Source organism: Mya arenaria, chromosome 7 (assembly GCF_026914265.1).
Source record: "Mya arenaria isolate MELC-2E11 chromosome 7, ASM2691426v1".
Classification (NCBI taxonomy): Eukaryota; Metazoa; Mollusca; class Bivalvia; order Myida; family Myidae; genus Mya; species Mya arenaria.
This window is the reverse complement of record NC_069128.1, coordinates 60,041,204-60,064,196: the sequence shown is the minus strand read 5'-3', so window position 1 is coordinate 60,064,196 and position 22,993 is coordinate 60,041,204. Positions and strand designations below refer to the sequence as shown.

The 22,993-nt window shown below is 32.5% G+C and overlaps 1 protein-coding gene across 2 annotated transcripts in view; it reads right to left on the bottom strand.

The window, feature by feature from the left end:
• Positions 1-295: 295 nt before the first annotated feature.
• The window catches only part of LOC128240824 (dynein axonemal heavy chain 7-like), a 95,235-nt gene continuing 72,537 nt past the window's right edge, over positions 296-22,993 (bottom strand). For both annotated transcript variants that reach the window (XM_052957734.1, XM_052957735.1), the window contains 6 exons: positions 8,464-8,601; positions 3,588-3,818; positions 2,977-3,129; positions 2,445-2,622; positions 2,182-2,285; positions 296-1,431 (listed from right to left, as the gene is read on the bottom strand). In XM_052957734.1, the coding sequence (XP_052813694.1) occupies positions 1,225-1,431; positions 2,182-2,285; positions 2,445-2,622; positions 2,977-3,129; positions 3,588-3,818; positions 8,464-8,601 (1,011 nt within the window). In that variant the 3' untranslated portion in view covers positions 296-1,224. The remainder of the gene's footprint in view (positions 1,432-2,181; positions 2,286-2,444; positions 2,623-2,976; positions 3,130-3,587; positions 3,819-8,463; positions 8,602-22,993) is intronic.

The following is a 22,993-nucleotide window of genomic DNA, read 5'->3' as shown; positions in this document are numbered from 1 at the left end:
TATACTCAGATCTACATGTTGTAAGAGCACATGGGCTGAAGATACCATTTATAAACATGTACATGTTGTGTAAGAGTACATGTAGATTTCCCCTGTTCAAAAGCTGAAGATACTTTATATAGACTCACATGTGCATGTTGTAAGAGTACATGTAGATCACCCGTGTTCAAGGGCTTTATATATAATCATATGTACATGTAGTCCAAGGTAAGTGTAAACTTTGTCCAAGGCCATACATTGTAATTGAACAGAAATAATCACATATGAATCTATGAACGGAAACAACACATTTCACAAAAGAATTTATTGAAGATTTGAAAACAATAAATACATATAAAAATACCAGGACGGAATGTCACGTAATACTATCACATCAGCAGTAACAGTTGAAGGAAAACATTGATAATTATTTTATTGAATGTATATTTTTAAAAGAAATATATGTATTTTGGGAAATAGCAACGTATTTTTCCGTTGTTGTCACAGTCTTTAATTTGTTTGTGTAATTCAAAAAAGTGTTAGTTAATTGTCAAAATTCACATGCTTTCTAGAGCATGCACCTAATAAAATAGTAGTTTCTATAAAAATTGATTATTTTTATAACATATTGGCTATGTCAAACAGATAAAGCTATCACAGACGAATATAAAAACAAATATATGCAAATTAACAGTTTTTATACGTAAATACATCAATTTAAGTATAAGTAAGCGCTGGCATTAATGTCTTAATGAACTACTTGAAATATCACTTGTAAATACATAAATGCATTAAGCTCAAACAATCAAAACCAGTGTCTTTGAAGCATAAAAAATAACAGCAGAAAAAATAACGAAAACACATAAATAATTAACTGGTCACTACACCAATTTGCAATCCAAGAGGATTGTTTTATACAAGTGGACATAACACAAATACCAACTGGGTGCCCTGTTTCTGGATATGTAAAACTATAAAAATAATCATGTAATTATAAAAAAAAGGATAATGAATATGATTGTTTTTTGTGGATTTTTGGGAGGTTGACATTTAAGAAAAGTGTACGCAAATTAATCAGAAAAAAATTAAAGCCGAAATGTGTATCCAGAGGTTACAGAACAATAATTCAGCGTTTATTTTGATTAAGTGGTGGCATTTAAAAAAAAAATAAAATGGTCTGTAAGCTTGATAATTGTTCATCACAAATGTTTTCATATTTATAGAGTCTGCATATTAAGCTAACACCTAATTATCAAGCTGACAGAGCATAGCCACCCCTCGCTGTACCCAGTGGTCTTCGGGTTTGTCCGTGGGCACGAGCATGCCAATAACGTAGTTGGTGGAGTGACCAGTGGTGGAGAGGACGCCGCGGCGCTCGCTGGTCTTGTAAACTGGGATGTGGTACATATTCTCCTCACTCAGGTCCTGACGCTTGCACGGCTTTACCCAAATCTGCAAGGGGGTTGGGGGAGAAAAAATATTTAGGTTCGTTTCTTTAAATGTTCATATATACTCAATCATTGTTTAAAGATACATGTAGATCATTGATTTCCACGTCATAATTTATCTTAATCCAGATCTACAAAATACAAGTACAGCATTACACACTCTGGCCCAAAGCTGCCATGCGATAAAATTTAATTAAAATGCTTTAAAATCAAGTTACAATAGTTTGTTATCTTATTGAACGAAAATGAGTTGTTAAGATATTATCCTGTCAACTAATGTTGTAAGAAATTGTAACGCATACATGTATTTCAACATTAACACAAATATATGAAGCCAAAATGTTTCTGACAATAGCGGGACATTAACTCAAAAACATAAAATGCGCATATTTTTTGCTAGTTTTTAATTTCACAAATTAGACATTCTTAATATTCTCAACAATAGGCCAGATCAATTTACCCTGTAAGACAAATAATGGGAAATAGAGAAAAAAATGTGTTTTTTTATTTGTATCGTTATATATGATAAACAATGCGGGCTGACGCCTTCAACTTTAGAAATATTTGCGAAATCCTAAATACCGCCGCAAATTTGCCTATGCCTATCCTAAAGCACTAAACTTATTTCAAACATTGCAACCTTTAATGGTTCCCTCATCTACAAATCTACTATTGTTTTTGGCAGATTTTTAATTATCTAATATGCTGTAGAAAAAAATCAGCAACAGGATACTAAATCACACGAGCACTTTACCGTAGGCACGGGGTCAAATAGGATCTTGGGTTGGGATTCTCCGAGCAGTTTTGTCTTGCGGTCCCAGCGCGCTCCTTCAAGGTACAGGCCATTCACATACACCCCTGTAGGAAGAATAGAGAAATGAGTATATTTGTATCATTTTTTTGAGTTATGACCAAGGTTAAGCTTTCGCAAGATGACGCTAACGCTGTTGACACCTAAGTTGTGGGGTGTTTTTTTTTAAATGTACGAACTATAAAAGTATATCTTAAAACACTCACCATCTTCCGGTGGCGTGGTATATTCCTTGTCGTCGAGAACCTCATAATCAAAGGCGAGCAAATCGATTGGTATGGTGTATTTACGGGCGTAATTCTGCTGTGCACCCGTCAAGAACGCCTGTGTGAAGTAGAACCCAGAGAGCCAGAACACCGTCGGGGCCTGGTTCTCAAACCAATCCTGTTATACGGAACAAAGTTAATCTATAATATTTACCACATGCTATTTAACTTTGCAAAAACTTGTTTTTTTTCGAGTTTTTAATTTTGGAACTGGCTGCAAATAAGTAACACTGATTCATCTTCACACATTAATCAACAAAATGAGTAGATTTTTGTTGAGTTTTCACGCTATCAAATGCCTTTTGTAAATCAAGCAAACGTAGCATTTGAAAATTTCAAAACATTCAAGGCATTATCATCCTAAAGTTTACTTTCCTTGTTGGTTTTCAATACTTGCAATCATTTTGTAAGACCAGTGATGGAGCTTGAACCAACAAACACTTGCATGGCCACTTCAAACCAAACTTCTCACCTGTAGGAATGCAAGCCTAGCGAGGAAGTCATTGACATATGATCCGAGGGGTTTCAGGGACGGGTACGAGCGCTTCATCCACATGCCTGGAATCTTGCCTTTCAAGATGCTCATGACCACCTCCTCAAGGTCAGCCGACATCACAACCAGACCCTATGGGACAGAATGGGGTGGGGATTAAGAATGTTTTACTCAAATAATGTATAACAAAACACATGATTGAAATAACTGGTCAATGCTGGGAAAATACGTAAACTTCACAGTCTCATTGTATACCGAAGTTATTATGAAGTGTAGATTTCAATGAGCAAAGCAATTATTATTATTAGAATACATATCATAAAGTTCGAATATATACATATTTCATAACAAATACTGAAACCTGTGACAGATATCAGTGTGTTATTCACTTGACCAATTATAATTATATTAGATCTAATTTTGAAAGAAAAAAGAAGTGGTGAAATACGCGTTTAAAGAGTTTTTGTATTCCTTCTGTTTTTACATAATTATGACCAAATTAACAACAAATTATACAGATCGTCACCTTAAAGAGCATATCAAGTTAATTTGAGGAAAATAAACTTATGTCTTATACTGTTTATGCATACCTTGATAGCCTTGCGGATGTTGACAAGACTGCTCCGGATAACAGATAGGAGACGGTTAAAGCGCACCATTTCCTGCATGAGCACCGTGTTCATGCTCTGTTTGTATGAGGTCGGGAAGCGACGTAACACCGCGTCTGTGTCAAAGTTGGGTGGCAGCTTCGAGACAATATCACCAGCCACTTCGTCGACGATGTCATCTGTAGATTTTCCACCTCCTGAAGAGGCTCGAGCCTGAGGTAAGCAAAAATGAGTGTGTTTTATTTTTTACTTAAATGTGGATGAAATGCTCACTGCAATTTTCTATCCTATCAATGCAAAAAACATTAAAGAAGTACATTAAGTATTTTTTACCTTCATAGAGCTGTTATCAATTTCTGATGATAAAACGAATATAACTTTCATATAAGTAAGTATTATATTATGTCAAATAACATTAAGAGCAATTTTAATACATTTGTATGATCTTAAATATAGCAAAAGCTTATATGGCAAGCTATAAATAAACTGTTAAAAATAACTTTTGATAATAACTGGCTATAACTATGTTAAAAGAAAGCTAAAAGATATATTGTGAAAAAAAAAAACAAATATTTTTTATCCGTTTTATCTGCCAACTTGTAACAGAGAAAAAAATAAGAATACAAGGAATTATCTAATCAGCCAAGATAAAATATTTCCATACCAGAATAGCACTGTGCAAGTGAATTGTGCTCAAGGTTTACTTTTTTCTTGTACAGTTTAGCATTAAACTTAAAATCAACTGTGTATGTGGAACTATGTGATTTCTCCGACAAACACTTCGTTGTTTGATTCGTTTCATTGTAATTTCAGTGAGGGTTGTTGTTGTTTTTCTCTCAGTACATGCTTATTTAAAAGTGAAATAGGAAATAAGACATTTGTTTTCATAGGGGGGAAGTACAATGGCTTGATAAATCACAATGCTGATTCCAACAACTTTCAACAAACTGCTTTCCAGAAACTTTTGCCTGTAATCGGCAATATATATCTTGTCTTTATATATACGCTTTAATAATTTCCGCGGGTTTATAGTGCAAGTCAGCTGAAACTCAATATTGAAATATATAATAGAAGGCATACTGTTTTCATTTAAAAACAATGGGCATAATAAGTCAACAAGTACAAGAGGGAAGCTTAAACTTTAGTGATATGACTTTCTACACGTAAGCATTTCCTCATAAAATCCCTGGCAAATGAATACACAACAGTCAATGGAAAACAGTTTAGTGTCATTACCATCTGAGCCATTTGAAATTCAAGGCTCTGAATGCATGCAAATTTAGAAAAATTGAAGAAAGAAAGAAAACAGAATGCTTGCATATAATTATTATAATACCTATATTCTGTCTAATCGTAACAAACATCCATATATGTGCAAGTGTATGCAAGAATACTCCCATAATTTATCTAACAATTCAATAAACCTAGCATATAATGGTATGGGGCGGTACTCATTAACATCTTGGCGAAAATGTTCAACTTAGTGGGTTTTTAAAGGAATCTAACAAGGTCTGCATACCAAAACTATGAAAATAAGTAAGAAAATGGTCCAAATAATATGTTCATCTTAACAGATTAGATAAAAAGTGGAGGATATTTAGAATAATCAATGCCAAAATATTCATCAAGCTGAACATTTTCACAAGGATGATTTATGATAACGGGCTTAAAAGCAAGTTGATAAGGCAATAATATGGCAAAGCAATGGCATAATGTATCAGGTAAAAAATAAAAAAAGTAACCTTAGTAAATAATAAGAGATCATCTAATAAACAGCCCCCTAATAAATTGGACTGAAACTACAATCTAAAAAGAATATCTTTGTTGTTAATTAGTAGACAAGTAAACATGTATTGTTGAACACTGATATTCATTAAGGTAAAAATAACATATTTTCTTCTATTTACACATCATTTTAATCTGGAAATATGTAATGCAAATGTATAAAATATGAAGCACATATAAAACTAGTATATCGAAAATTAGGTACGAAAGTTTTAGCCGTAAACCATGCAAAGAAGGTTATTATATTGTTCCAATACTTTGACATGTTTGGGCGCAGCATGTTTAACAAACTGTTCTCATGTTGCTGCCAATAAAATCAGGTTAATTTCATTCTCGAATTATCTTGTACCAAATGAAAATAAACCTACTTAACTTACTTTACTTTATGTACAATGACATATTAGACTATTTACAATTGTAAAGTTTAATTTTGGCTTTTCAGTATTAACTCCAATTATTTAATGGCCATCATGTCTTTGAGCATATAACGAGATATTGATTTTCAGTAAAAAAATAAAGTATTTAAGCTCACAAATCAAACAATTATTTTGGCTATATATATTATTGCTTCTCAGAAATGTTCATTCGAAAACAATATAGTTGATGTGACGGCACCATTATGACAAGAATATTTAAAAAAAACCCATATATTTACATTCACACTTGATTTTATTTTTCCATAATAATTTTCGTTTATATTACATGACGCGGTCGGCCTTTCGTGACCTTTGAAGGCTCATTTTAACAAGAAAGAATTAAATATTTCTGAACTACAACCCAAGATGTAAAATAACCGATACCATAACAGTAGCCTCACCCAAACATGTCAACTACCAGATAGCTAGAATACCTAGATCTAGTCTGAATAATATATGTGGTTACATGCTACTCTCCCCTGAATATATAAAGCAAGGGAGGTAAATCTTACCCGTTTCTGTGTATGAGAGTTACACAGAGTTGAAGAGTGCAAGATTTGTTTACCATGACGCAAAGTTTACGTTGTACACCAGCAATGGCATAACATACGGTTGGAAAAGACAAAAACAGATGGCAATGTGTTAGCAAAAAGAACAATAACTTTCGTACATAAAACATTTGTGATGCCAACGTAAGACAAAGCAAAATAAACAGGAACAAAAACACTGCCACTTCAAACACTTTGCTAATTAATTTCCATTTTTGTTTCCTTTCACAATAACCTGGACTGGTATTCACAAAACATCTTACTTTATTTCCTAACTTTAAACCATTTCCCTATTTAAATGATATAATCTCACTGGTCATATGATATACTTACTTAATGATTACTACAAAACTTTATTTAAAGTAACTAAAAAGCATACTTGAATATCAAAAACGCTTTTCTACTTAAAACATATTTAGCAATAAAACGAGTTTTATTAAGTTAGGAAATGACTTAATATGTTTTATAAAACACAGCTTTGTATGTCAACTTCGAATGTAAAACCAGCAGACATTTAATTCATACACACAAACACCCTGAATAGGACACTTCAACTTTGAAATTCTAAACGAAGAACATTTCATTCACGAAAACCTAGATCGATAACATGGAAGAATTCATAGCGTTTGTGGATATATAATATATAATATTAACTGTGAAAAAAGGTGAACAGTTTTCAACAACAACTTTTCTTGTGTCAACATTGACAATAACTTTTGACTTACACCCCCTTGGCCCTAAATAGTAGTCAGAAGAATCAGATTCATTCATAGTTCAGATTTAAAAACATAGATACATTTTGCATCTTTTATAATTCAGACCTAAGTCACATTCATAGATCTGACTTTCAGCTTCATTTTTTAATCAGACTTTTAGCTTCATTCAAAGATCAGACTTTCATCTCCATATAAACTTTTGGCTTCACTTATAGAGCAGACTTTTTTTAAATAAGCTTCATTTATTGATCAGACTGTAAGCTTTATTTATAGAAATTATGTTGAGGTTCATTTATAAGGTCTGACTTTTTTTCAAATAAGCACAAACCTTGATAAAACATTTCATCTAGTAAGACAACCCAAAGTCAAAGTAAACTCAATTTTTAAAAAACACACCACACAATTAGTTTTTTGAGCGTTTCATATGCTAGGATACAATCGGAAATAATGATTACACGAGTACATATCAAACATTGTGAAAAGATCCCCCAAATAATCATGAGGCTGAATATTGAATATCATATATGTCCATAACCACAAAGAACTCAGAAAATAATCGATGGTAACTTATAACCCAAGCGTAAATAAATCAATAAATAATCACACATCATACAAGGAATAACTTATTTATCCAATGTGATATATCCATTATATTTTAAACAAATTTGATATAGAGAAGTGATGACATGGATGTAATTTCTGTTCACACATTTTACTCTCAAGAAATTCTATAAAAGAATGTATGCATAAACACAATTTAACATACTACAAATGTTAATCAATCAGAAATGGGAAAAAAGTCTACATGAGACAAAACGATCGTAAATATGTAATTGTTCCTTTATGCCCTCAGGCAAGATGTGAAAAGCATTCAAAATGTTAACACATAACTTGCGTGAAGAACTCATAAAAATGTGTTTTGGGATTGTATTTTGTTTATACTATATAACTTGAAAAGGTCCATTTTTACACCCATGAATCACAATAAACCACTTGTCGATCACATCATTGTCGGCATCTCCGGGAACTTTATTTTTGTTCACACTACATTAGTACCGTAGGGATATTGACTAACAAAATCTCATTTTTATGAATATAAATTAGGCAGGGAAGAACACTCTTCTTGAAGCCGCATGTAAATTTAATTCTCTTCAACATAGAAGATAAACGATGACGTCAATGGTTTTGCTACTAAAGAACACGCGACGTTATTGCAATGGCTTAGATTAGGAAGAAGTAACCCTGCATCACCAGAGATACGGCCTCATTAATTATTCATGATAACGTGATTTTCCTAGCAAAACGTCCCACGGTACTCAATGTTGCTGAACTTGATATTGTACCAGAGGTATCCGACAATGCAATCACATGTACACAAGCACCATGCACTAACCTGTGTGAGAAGAATGTTCTCAAATAGCAGCCTGGTCTCAGCCTGGTCTTTCGTGATGTCTGCGTTGTCGTGCATGCCGAAGATGCCCGGTTTGGCATTGTGGGGCAATTGCTTGATATACTCTATGTAAGTCTCATACTGGAAGAAAATCAAATGTGGAGGCTGAGAATTTCATAAGCCTTAAGATCTCGTTCAAGTTAAATATCTTATGAATAGCATTCATATTCAATCGAGAACAATGTAATAATGAATTCTTGCAGCTCGGTACAACACTAAATTTGGCAAGAAATGCATATGATTCTTAAAGAAATACAATAATTAACAGAGTGGAATGCAAATAAATAATTAACAAACCGCAAAATGAAAAGGGAAAACGCAACTTTCCCTTTTCAGCATGGTAACATTTTTATTCAACAGAAACCCTTTGTAATGTCCTCAAAGCATTTCTGTAGGATTAGAAATATCTTTGGGAATATTACCAAACACTTCATAGTATAGTATTGAAGAGTTATAGTGTGGTTTTCAACATTTCTGGTAATATTCCCAAAAGTATCCATAGTATGCCAGGTTTTCTGGGAATATTACCAATTTGATCTTGAAAATTTGGTAACATTACCAAAACATTTTGAAAATATTTCAAAACACTTTGTAGCATAGTATTGAAAGTTGTGGTGGGGGTTTCAACATTTGTGGGAACATTCCCAAAATAATCGATACTATGCCGAGAGATTTTCTAAAATATTCTTCAACTATGAAAAGTCACAAATATTTGGTAATATTCCCAAAACAAATGATGAACATTTTCTGCTAGGATTCTGAATTTAATGTCCAGGTTTTCTGGGAATATTACCAATTTGATCTTAAATATTTGGTAACATTACCAAAACATTTTGAAAATATTTCCAAACACTTTGTAGTATAGTATTGAAAGTTGTGGTGGGGGTTTCAACATTTGTGGGAACATTCCCAAAATAATCGATACTATAGCCGAGAGATTTTCTAAAATATTCTTCAACTATGAAAAGTCAACTATGAAAATATTTGGTAATATTCCCCAAAAAATGATGAACATTTTCTGCTAGGATTCTGAATTTAATTTCCAGGTTTTCTGGGAATATTACCAATTTGATCTTGAAAATTTGGTAACATTACCAAAACATTTTGAAAATATTTCCAAACACTTTGTAGAATAGTATTGAAAGTTATGGTGGGGGTTTCAATATTTGTGGGAACATTCCCAAAATAATCCATACTATGCCGAGAGATTTTCTAAAATATTCTTCAACTATGAAAAGTCACAAATATTTGGTAATATTCCGCCAAAAAATGATGAACATTTTCTGCTAGGGATCTGAATGTAATGTCCAGGTTTTCTGGGAATATTACCAATTTGATCTTGAAAATTTGGTATCATTACCAAAACATTTTGAAAATATTTCCAAACACTTTGTAATATAGTATTGAAGAGTTATGTAGGGGGTTTCAACATTTGTGGGAACATTCCCAAAATAATCCATACTATGCCGGGATATTTTCTAAAATATTATTCAACTATGAAAAGTCACAAATATTTGGTAATAATCCCAAAATAAGTGATGAACATTTTCTGCTAGGATTCTGAATGTAATGTCCAGGTTTTCTGGGAATATTACCAATTTGATCTTGAAAATTTGGTAACATTACCAAAACATTTTGAAAATATTTCCAAACACTTTGTAATATAGTATTGAAGAGTGATGGTGTATTTTTACCATTTCTGGTAATATTCCCAAAAGTATCCATAGTATGTTGAGAGGTTTTCTAAAAATTAATAAAAACTAGGGGTTGTCACAAATGTTTGGTAATTTTTTGAATTATGAACATTTTCGTCTAACATTTTAAAATTCATCTTGGAAATAATGCCCAGGTTTTCTGGGAATATTACCAAAGTTAATCTTGAAATTTCTGGTAACATTACCAAAACCTTTCGGGAATATTACCAAACATTTCATATTATAGTATTTAAAGTTATAGTGGGGGTTTTAACATTTTTGGGAACATTCCCAAAACTATCGATATTATGTCCAGAGATTTTAAAAATATTCTTCAACTATGAAAAGGTCACAAATATTTGGTAATATTCCCAAAATAAATGATGAACATTTTCTTCTAGGATTCTGAATAAAATGTCCAGGTTTTCTGGGAATATTACCAATTTGATCGTGATATTTGGTAACATTACCAAAATTATTTGAGAATATTACCAGATGAACTGAAACAAACTAATTCAACAAAAAGCCTTTGAAAACTCCACAAATAGTTTCTGTAGGACCAAACAGTTCATAGTATAGTATTGAAAACTGGGGCTTTTCAACATTTTTGAGAACATTCCCAAAATAATCCATAGTATGCCGAGAGATTTTCTATATCATTCTTAAACTAGGAATAGTCACAAATATTTGGTAATATTCCCAAAATGAATTACGAACATTTTCCGTTATCGTTCTCAAATTCATCGTGAATACAATTATATTATCTTGAAATATTTGGTAACATTACCAAAACATTTTTGGGCATATCAAAAGATGAATTGAAATAAAATAATTCCAAAAGAAAAAGCTCCACGTGGGCTGCTGTAGGACATGAAACATTCTGGGAATATTACCAAAATCTTCATTGCGTAGTATTAAAATTAACAGCAGGTTTTTCAGCATGTTTGTAATGTTCCCAGAATAATCTATAGTATGAATACAATTGTTCTAAACATTTCTAAAACATGCAATATTCGCAAATGTTTGGTAATATTTCCAATAAAGATATAAACATTTTATAATAAGAGATGTTTGTCAAACATTAATCCCCACCACCCCCTGAGCGCCATGTTGTCACTTAAATGACAGCTGATTGGTCATTGCCATTGGGTGACTTTAAGGCAGTTTAAAGATTATGACCATTCAAAGTGTGAGGATAGTAGACATAGTGTTCAATCGTGTTCAGATGATAACAGATATTTGCAGATAAAATGTCTCCTCTTAGAAGGGAATAAATAAATACGACAATATTTTAATGGCGAATATGAGTTATGACCATGACGTTTGACTCTGCTAAGTGTTGATTGATAGAACGACATAGATTATATATTCCTGGTTGTTTAAACCTACTAGAATGTTATTTCAGTATTACAGGTATGTCTCTTGCAATTTTACAATTTGACAATAATTATTTTAAATACAAGTGTGGACTTTCGCATATTATGATTTTAAAAAAAACACAGAAAAGAACAGAACAGACGTTTATAAGTCATATACATCAGAACATCGTCTAAACACATACACTTAGGTTTTTGATATCAAATGCTTGTACATGGTTAGTGCTATGGTTAAAGACACAAATATGTTGACGTAAAGGCAGCAGTATCAGAGGATGAACTTAATTAATAATAATAATAATAATTATTAGGAATGACATTACGAATACATACTGATTCTTTAACATAATCGCAGGGCTTAACCAGCTCACATTTATTGACAGAGTTAAATATATTTCTGGGAATATTACCAACTAAATCTTGAAAGGTTTGGTAACATAATCAAAACAATTTGGGGATTCTTCAAACTTTTCCAACGTACAGTCAACTCTACAGTTGAAATCCTTCGTCTATACTTTTTCTCTAGCCCTGATGATCTGGCTCTGGGATACATTGCTATGAATACATCATCTCCTACATGGCTGTAGACGTTGCACTTCCCCTGTTTTCTTAAGCTTTAATAACCTCCGAACTGGTCTGCCGTTTCCTGTTTTACTTGTCTGAAAAATAATTATAATTGATAAAACATTATCTATGAACTTTATTTACAAGCAATTAAAATTTAACACGGTGCATAAATATGAACTGGTCTGCCTTTCCTGTTTTACTTGTCTGAAAAATAATTATAATTGATAACATATCTATGAACTGTTTTTTTAAGCAATTAAAATTTAACACGGTGCATAAATATGATCTATTTGTTTATTGTTCTTTATTATTTAAAAAATAATACATGACTTTATGGGGTAACTTAATTGTAAAAAGTACAGTCTTCTGCAGCAAATTTTCCCATTTTTGCAGGCAGTTGAATACATACATGTATGGGTTTCTTTGGTGTTGATGTATGAAGTGGCTGTGTGGGTTCCTCTGGACTAACAACAGCCAATGGTTCATCGGACTCTTGAATTAAACCGTCATTTTAGTATTGTATCATGACTTTTTTTCCAGTTTTACTTCTTTATGTGCAAAATTAAATATAATGTCAAGAGTTTGTGCCTTCCAAACTTATTATTCTAATAAAGGTTACACAGGGTCACTGCTTATCAACATTTCTGTGATAATGATCTGAAGCAACATATAAGACACAGTCTTATAGATACTCCTGACTGCCCAGCTGGTATTCAATTCCAATGCACATGTTTCAAATGAGCTGTACATCTTATTTTTAACTTTTTTGTCGTTCATTAAATTTCATTTGATTCAGTTAACTTGAACTTTTAAGTTGAAGAATTAATTTTGTTGTATACCATTATACTTACATAAACAGTTTCGAATGATCTCTATTTGTGGGATATTATATATTTTTAATAATAAGAGCTATCACTAAATTTCATGAATATCCCCACACGCCCAAGTCAACTCATTTTAAATACGACCTCGTATGACAAAATTGAAGACCGAACACAAGCTATCGCCAGTTAGGCTGATAAAGAAATCATACGAGAAAAAATGACTTAGATGTCCCTTTATCAATTTCAAGAACTGTAAAGAAAACATTGTGATTTCAGTTTTAACTTTTAATTTATCAATTAGTGTAGGCCAATTCTCTATGTATGCAAATATTTACCCAATTCTCAAGATCATTTTGATACATGCACTAACTCACCACAAGCTTAACACTGCAGTATCAGTCAAAACAAAGATCATCTGGGTATACACACATCCAACAGCCCAGCAGGATGGCCCACTAAGTGGTAATTAATTGACTGGTACAATTTCATGGTGATTTCATGGACTGATTAGCCTTTTTCTCAAAATGAGGAGTAAATGGGAGGCAATTTCTCTGAATTGTAGAGCGCAATGGACTTAGTTTAATGGCACAAGCTAATTTTTATTTTTCGCCAACTACCTTAGGATAACGGCAATCTACATGCCAATGGTACTTACTAAAATATTAAAATTCTAACCCTTGTAGAAAATTAGTTTTCAGTTTAACCGCACAAAGGCATATATTTATAAACCTATTGACCACTATACACGAGGTTATGAACACTTGCAGTCCTACAGTTAATGCCGCTACTGAGCATCAAGCTTATGCTCGGGCTTATCAGTGGAACTAATCTAACACAACTGTAAACTGACCACTTGACCCTTTCCCTGCTGGGAGCTGTTTGCCTGACTAATTTGAGAGTTATAGTTGTTCTTGTCTTAAGATTTGGGCCATTTTATGTTAGGAGGTTTTTCTTGGTATTTCAACTTTCGCTATCTTGATTATTAAAATAATATTATTATCGAATGCTTTTGTATAAAATTTGTATATCATAGTTATTATTATTATTATTATTATTATTATTATTATTATTATTATTATATACGGTAGTCCAAAATCCACTATACTGACGTCCATCAAGTATCATTGTGCAATGTTTAAATGACGTCATAAAACAAGTTTGTCATGAATGTAACATTTATTACGAAATCATGAATCTTTTAAGTGATTTAAAGCATTGTTATATATATTAATAACATGTTGATCCGTAATGTCTTATTCAACTGTTGTTGATGTTTTAAGATATTGATTTCAGTCAGTAAGCGCCTCGTGCGACTTTAGTCGAATTTCATTTCCCTAATCAAAACGCACTACTAATAAGTTATTACCCTATTATAAGATGCTTTAATATACATATATTTTCTTTTTCGCAAAGAGAAAATAATATGGAGAAAATATATATTTCTGGAAAAATGCTCTACATGCATTGTATTACAGAAACATGTAATAAAAGTTCAGTGACTGCTGTGATTAAAAATTTACATCAGCTGTGCATGTAGGAGTGCAAACGATCAGAAAAAGTTGGATAATTTTAAATATTATATTGAAATAAAATGAGTCATATAACGTTCAAATATACTGGTATGATATCAAAAGTCCGGACATAGTGGTTTAAGATACAATATTGCTTTGTTGTGATCATTTCTCATATGATGATATCAAACTGCTTTGAAACAAGTATTATATATATATATATATATATATATATTGAAATAAGGTAGCAATGTTTTATGATAATTCCGAAAGCAAAGACAAAATAGTTAATGAGATATATATAAAAAATATATATATAATATGAAAAGCTTCCATGCAGTGTGTATAATGTTTAATCACTCTTCTAATGAAGAATGTTCTCACACAACAATGCAAATTAAGAAGAGAAATCTTACAAAGAAAACAAACGTTGATTTAACTGTGTCAGTAAAGAAGATTTTAATCGCTGTTTCAAAAGCTATATTTTAGGAAATGAATTTTCTAGAAAATTACATAAACGAAGATACACAAACATAAAGATGGCTTATATAATTCACATGAAAAGTGGGCAATGATGTTATTTTTTTTGAAATGCATTTTAGCAAAGACCACATTGTCAATGTATCAATAGAAACCTATAAAAGTTTAGTTTCAACATCAAGGTAATATAGTGCTCAGATTTAAAAAAAAATGAGTTGTAAGCTGTGTTATAAGTAATAAGAATATCTAAGTACATCAATATATGACCTTATTTTTTGGCAAATGGTTAAAATATTACATTTATTTTAATATTACATCTTATTCCCCCATAACATGGGGGGGGGGGGGCATACAGATTTGCCCTTGGTCGTCCGTCTGTCTGTGATTCCGTCTGTAAGTAATATGCCAACTTGTGTTACTTAAAACTCGATTATATTACCTAAAGTCCAGAAACCTCGGGCGTTATTTAGGTAAGGACGTTTTGCATCTCGGGTTTCGTTTCCCACTGCACTTAGTAAAACCAGAGTTATTATAATTTAATCAAAAAAGTATTTCACAGAAAAACATACGAACCCAATCCAAGTGATGACTTCAGAGTTTACAAACTTTAGACTTTATAATTATGAGACTGTTAGCAATTGGATAATGTTGCTATGATTTAATACGGTTGAATTACGCGTAATCATCCTAAAGTGAAAAATAGCAATGTATCAAGTTTGCAGTATTCTTTTCTTGTTCCAAAAATGTAGCAAAAGAAAGTATTAATTTTCATTTGTTGTGAAAATTGCGAAAAACATATTCTTTAAATATAACCACTTCATTATAACTGCATTATTGACACTGTTAGATATACATGTAATACATAAATTATTATATTTTATAAAACCTAAATATCCATTTCATTCAATTGTACATTTCATTGGGTATAATAGGGTTGATATTGATACTTTTGTAGTAAGTAGACAGCTAACGTTATCTTAAAGAAAAGTATAAATAAAAATCCCATGTATAAAGTTATTCCGTTCGAAATTAAATCAAACGATAAGAAGACTGAATATATTTTTTTTATTTACTTCAATGTTTTATTTCTTTGCTATGGAATCAATGATTATGTTTTTTTTTTTTCATTTTCATAAATAGTTTAAAACTAAAGTAAATGATATAGATTGCTTTTCTATAGTCATCGTGAATTTTAGTGCAGAAATCGTACTGAAGATGTTCTCTGATAAATATCCTTCTGACCCCAAAACTGACCAGGGAAGAGTGGTTAATGGGCCCCTGCTGACAGAAATTGGTTATCTCAATTACATGCATAATAAACACATAGCTGTGAAGTGAGGCTTCGAAAATGGACCAAAATCCAGAAACCTGGCATAAACTGTAGGACTGCTTGATATTGGCACATTGAAAATGATCCATGGAATAATCAAAACAATAACTGGTAACATGAATCCTATCTTGTTAACCAGTTAGAATGTACTTACTTAATGGAATTCATAAACACTTACTAGATAACCAGTTGAAGCTAAAGGCCAAAATACATTTATCAATATGTGGTAACACGAATGTTATCTGCCGGTAATTATGTTCCTAATTAAGTGGAATTCGCTAACCATAACTAGATAACCTGTTTATGCAGCTAAAAGGGAAAAAGGTGGCAGTTCCGAGCACTTTGAAGCCAGTTTTTAGTATTCTGATATTTATCTTACAGAGAACAGTTTCTATTAACTAGATAGCTTGATAATTATCGCATAATTAAGTGGTTAACTCGAACAACTCGCAGACGTTAACAGATTATCTGACGGCAGTTATGTTCCACCGTATGTATCAGACACATGAGGCCGATAACCTATGTTAATCATTTTGTTATTGTGTAACTTGTAAAGGTCAATCTCTGGAATGCTTTAATTGTGCAAACATTAGCTCCTACATCCTTTAAAGAGTCACATCAGTTATAAAAAAAATGTATAACTAAATAAATAGTAACAACATGATGGTTTCATAAATGTGCATACATACATAATTATTGAAACAAGTATACCTTTATACGTTTAGTAAATGCATGCAAATAACATTTAATGAATGTAAATGTAATACACGTTGTGAATTGAAGAATCACATTTTATTACATTTTAAAAAATTATTGCATTCCTGAGAGGGCAATAGGAAAACATATCAACAGTGTAACATAATAACTGCACCTTGTTATGCTTGTAACGTGGGAGAATACTCCTCGTATTGCCCTTTCAAGAATGCAATACTTGTTTAATAAATACGAGCTAAATATTTCTGAATCATGTGTTTTTGAATTTCACTACAAAAGCTTCATGATACTAAGTATTTCTTTTTTCTATTTTACATTTGAACTGAAAATGTCCATCGATTATATCAATTATCCCTCTCAATGACTGAGTCCCGGGTCATAAACAAGTAGGCCAACCGCCTTTATTATGGGACCGTATAAATCAGTCGTATTTTCCTACCGGGATTCAAACCAACGACCTTAATAGTCTGGCACCGAATTAGCCGGGTATAATGCAGGAAAAACAGGAACAAATCGTTCAAAATTCTGATTATCAAACACTCAGCCATTTCTTAGTTTCAAGTATGCCTCTGAATCACGGTATTGGGTGAATTATAAAAACTCTATAGAGCATTAATGAACAAAAGATCACAATAATATAATGCGCATTCCATTAACATGAATTCCATGCGCATATGATAAAATAGCGCCTTTGCGCCGATACTAATGTATATGATTAACCGAAATCGCATGCGTAAAGTAAATACAAATTGCAAAAACATACTCCTGAACTGGAAATATGAAAAGCCGAAATGTGCTTAAATTTATACTGAAATAGTTCTTTTGTAATTTTTGAAACTTTGATTTACTTAAATAAATAAAAATGACGAGTCTGAGAACGTCAGTGTAACTGATTTGTTTATTGTGTTTATTAAAGTTCAAAAGCAATGACCCTTAAACAACAATCATGTTGCAGACACTTAACACCAAAAGTGAAAGTAAATTGCGCAGTAAACAATTAAATATTTTAAAATATTAAAGTTGAAATAATGCCATTATAGCTAAAATACACCCGTTCCGTTCTATTGCGTACAAATAAAAGTTTGTAAAAGTCTGTATGACCTTTCGATTTCTACAGATAACAACAGGTAATGAATACTCCGAAACAATACAACTTTTGACATCCCTCTGATAAAGAAATCAGAAGAGGTAGGCAGACATTGAGTTGTGTATAAAATGTAAACAAAATTGTTGATCTAAATACACACATTAAGAGTCTAAATCACTCAAACAAACTATAAACGTCACTGGCAGTATACATTTATTAAATAACACAAAAATAACAGTTTACCTTTAGGCTGAAGATAAATTCATCATCAATCTCAAAGATATGCTTTGACAAATCCTGAAAGGTCAAATATTATAATAATTATAATAGTCTTAAAAAACCATTAACTGTGTTAAGCATACATCATACATATTCATGTACTTAATACAGTTTGATCAAATATCGTTATATTAGTAAATGGAATTACGTAGCATTATAAAATATAATGTTAATCTAAATTGAGCATTAAGATAAATTCCATGGTGTATTCAATACAAACATTGCTTTTAATCTGCCTTTACGACATAAAGGTTAACTGCTTTACATAAGTAGAGTTATTTATATAAGAATATTTGAGTAAAACATGTAAAGTACCTGAGCATTTAAAGAGGTTTCCATTTCCTCAAGGGATATTCCTAATGTGTTGGTTTCTTCATCAATGACATCTTCCAAAGAAATGTTTTCTAAAGATATTCCGAGATAATCCATTATTGATTTCAGCTAAATATTGTGAGAATTAGTTTCAATTAACTGATAAAGTTCAACAAAATTTAAGCAGACTATCAACGTTGTGTATCCTAAACAGTTCAGTCAAAATCACTTTTATTTCACATTTTATAGTCATATTGATAAATCACATTCTGGATTGTTGCCTATTGGTTAATTATATCCCTCCGCAAATTTCTTAATTTCTAGACATTTTCCTTCAATCTTGAAGCTTCGTTTTATGACCTGCTGATGAGCAGTTATAGGCACTTGAACAACTGTTGCGGATTTCAAGACAAATATTGATCTGATCTTGACACTAATGGGCTTTGCAATTACAAGGGTGATATCTGGCATCCAGCTGGTGTTACTGAGTGTTTTAACTGGTCAAATAAAACAGTACAGTGACTAAAGCTGAAACAAATGACTAATAAGCATGGATAACAAAAACCTTTTTCCCATTTCTTGTCTCAAACAGATCGCATTGCAACTGCATAATGTCAAATGTATATGAATGGTCTAAGGTAACATATTTTATTATCAGTATAATTTAATACAGGTTATCGTTAATATGAATGCACATTTGTATAGTTTTGGGTCACCGGATCGATTTGTTGATTTGTTGATTGCCCTTACAGAAGTATACCAACCCTTCAGGTAGCTCATAGTGGTTGAGCACCTGACTTGCAAGCAGGGGGTTGAGGGTTCGAGTCCCGAGCTGTTTATAGCTGTGTATAACCAGAACTCGTTATGCCCTATATTGTATCAGCCCTACTTAGTTAAAAAGCACCATGTACAATTTTATTTAACAATACGTGTACATTATACTCCTCTTCCTCTATATATGCACTTGTTTTCTCTTTATTCAACAGCATTGATACTGGTACTGTTAGAATGGGCGCTACCTAAGTAAATATCAAACAATATATCTTGTACATGTAAGAACTTGAATTTGATTGAGAACTCAATCCTTCCGTCTGTAATTTCAAAAAAGAAGTCGATTTTAAATCGAAACAATAACAGGATAAAACTGTTTTCATCCGTCTGATCGCGTCAATTTGTGGTGTATGCTCCTTTTCATAGTTTCAGACTAAAAGCATGAACATTGATATTGATATATGTGTATGTTTCACGTGTAACTTATCACAGACACAACTAATGGAAGTATTAACATCATTATTATAATTGTTATACGAACGCGTTTTGATGTGCAACACAATATTTTGAAATTACTTGATGTACAGCTCAATATCATAAAGCATTAATCATTGAAGGTCATTAATAGTAACTTGATAATGCACGACGTTATATGTATGCGTGCGTGTTTGTTCGTCCATCTGTCCATATGTCCGTGCGTTTGTTTCTTCTGTCTGTACGTGTTCTTTTCTATACGGATGTTAAAATGTAGAGTTCCAGACACATAACCTTAATCTTGACATTGTTATATTCATATAGACATGAATATATGATAAACATAAATACAAAGACGACCACGTCGTCAATGGTTGCGACAACAATCAAAAGGATTATGACAATGGTGATGACAAAATGAACATGATATTGAAGACAAGAACTATTACGAATCTGCTGACAACGATGGAAATAATAATGATAACAATAATAATTTAATGATTATGCTTATGATGATGATTAATATTATTAGAAGTATTATCACGTCCAAAGAGCATTCAACTTTAGCAATGGTACGTCACATTGCAACGAACAACGGTGTTCAAAATAGAGACATAATAAAATTGGGACTTTTGCAATAAAACAAAGTGCCATACCAACTTTAATTACATACATGTACTATGTTTTAAACTACACGATTGTTCCAATTATAATATTAAAGACCGAAATAAAATCGATATTATAGTCACATGAAATAGGCGTCTATACGACGTCTAAAGAAACACGGTAACTTAACTGACTATCTAACAGTTAACATTTTAGATTGGCTCCATTGCAAATCTTCTTCTGTAAGAATAAAGCTTGGCAGATAAACAACTTTTATAAAATACTTCAATAAGTATGATCGAAGAAATATATATCTTAAAGAAACTGTTGTTTTCCATTCATTATCAAGATAATAAATTGGCTCCCCGGGAGGCCGCTGACAATATTATTTCAATATTGTACAAAATTAGCATAGGGACCAGCGTTTAAAGTAGATGAACCAATGTTAACGTGTATAAGAACTCTTGCACAAGAAAAGATGTTTGATTAATGACTTTATGTATAAGTCTTCAATGTGATATCATGATGACGCAAGTAACATAGATAGTCTTAGTAATCTGTTGCAAACAATAAGATTGCGTATGCCTTAATATAATAATACATATGTATTACATTTGCATCACCGTAAAATCAATATAACAATTCACTAGAGTGACAGGTACATTTGTTTATGTTTCAAGCATTGGTTTTACTTATCATAATAATATTACATTTTGATTCAGTGCGGCGAGTGCCTTTACTGTGGTTAATTTAACGATTCTCATTTTTCGTTGGAAAAATCTAGGAACATACTGAAAGATTAAGATGTTAAGAAAGTGTATAAGCTTTTTCACCAGTCAATTTGTAACCACGCCCCCCTCCCACATATCCGGCGGGATAGCCGGGGAAATGGGCCGTATTTTTACCTTTCAGGTAGCCCGGTAGTGCCGGGTGAATGAGGTGGTTTTGTCTTTGCGCCAAAAATAGCCAGGAATAGTCTTTACTTGGGTGCGGGGGAAATTTGCGAGGATTTTACCAGTAGTTATTCCCCGAAGGACGGGGATCATGGCTGGACCAAAAGTCAAAGTCTGCCTGCTTTTATGTTTCACCATCGTAATGTATTTTTTTCATCATGGGACTGTCGCCTTTTCGCAATCATTCTGTCTGGTTTTCGCCATAGTACTGTCGCGTTTTTACCATTGTAATGTCATATTTTCGCCATCATACTGTCATTGTTTTCATTATCGTACCGTCATGTTTTCACCATCGTACTGTCGCGTTTTCACCACTATACTGCCAAGTTTTCACCATCGTACTGTCATTGTTTTCATCATCGTACCGTCATGTTTTCGCCATCGTACTTTCATGTTTTCACCAACGTTCTGTCATGTTTTCAATATGGTTATGTCATGTTTATGCCATCGTACTGTCATATTTTCATTATCGTAATGCCATGTTTTCACCATGGCACTGTTACCTTTTTTGCCATCGTACTGTCATGTTTTCACTAACGCACTGTCAGGTTTTTGTCATGATAATTACATGTTTTCACAATTGTACTGTCGTGTTTCCATCATGGTACTGTCATGTTTTCACCATCGTACTGTCATGTTTTCACCATCGTACTGTCATGTTTTATCGTACTGTCATGTTTTCTACATAGGACTGTCGCCTTTTCGCCATCGTACTGTCTTTTTTCACCATCATACTGTCACCTTTTCACCATTTTACTGTCATGTTTTCACAATTGTACTGTCATGTTTTCACCATCCTCCTTTTATGTTTCACCATCGTAATGTATTTTCTTCATCATGGGACTGCGCCTTTTCGCCATCATTCTGTCTTGTTTTCACCATAGTACTGTCGCGTTTTTACCATTGTAATGTCATATTTTCGCTATCGTACTGTCATTGTTTTCATCATCGTACCGTCATGTTTTCACCATCATACTGTCGCGTTTTCACCACTATACTGTCAAGTTTTCACCATCGTACTGTCATTGTTTTCATCATCGTACCGTCATGTTTTCGCCATCGTACTTTCATGTTTTCACCAACGTACTGTCATGTTTTCATCACGGTTATGTCATGTTTATGCCATCGTACTGTCTTGTTTTCACTATCGTAATGCCATGTTTTCACCATGGTACTGTTGCCTGTTTTGCCATCGTACTGTCATGTTTTCACTAACGTACTGTCAGGTTTTTGTCATGGTAATGTCATGTTTTCACAATCGTACTGTCATGTTTCCACCATGGTAATGTCATGTTTTCACCACCGTACTGTCATGTTTACACCATAGTACTGTCATGTTTTCAACATCGGAATGTCATGTTTTCAGCATGGCACTCTTGCCTTTTTGTCATCGTACTGTTATGTTTTTGTCATTGTACTGTCATGTTTTCACTTTCTTACTGTCATGTTTCCATCATGGGTATGTGGGATTTATATCATTGACTGTCTTGTTTTA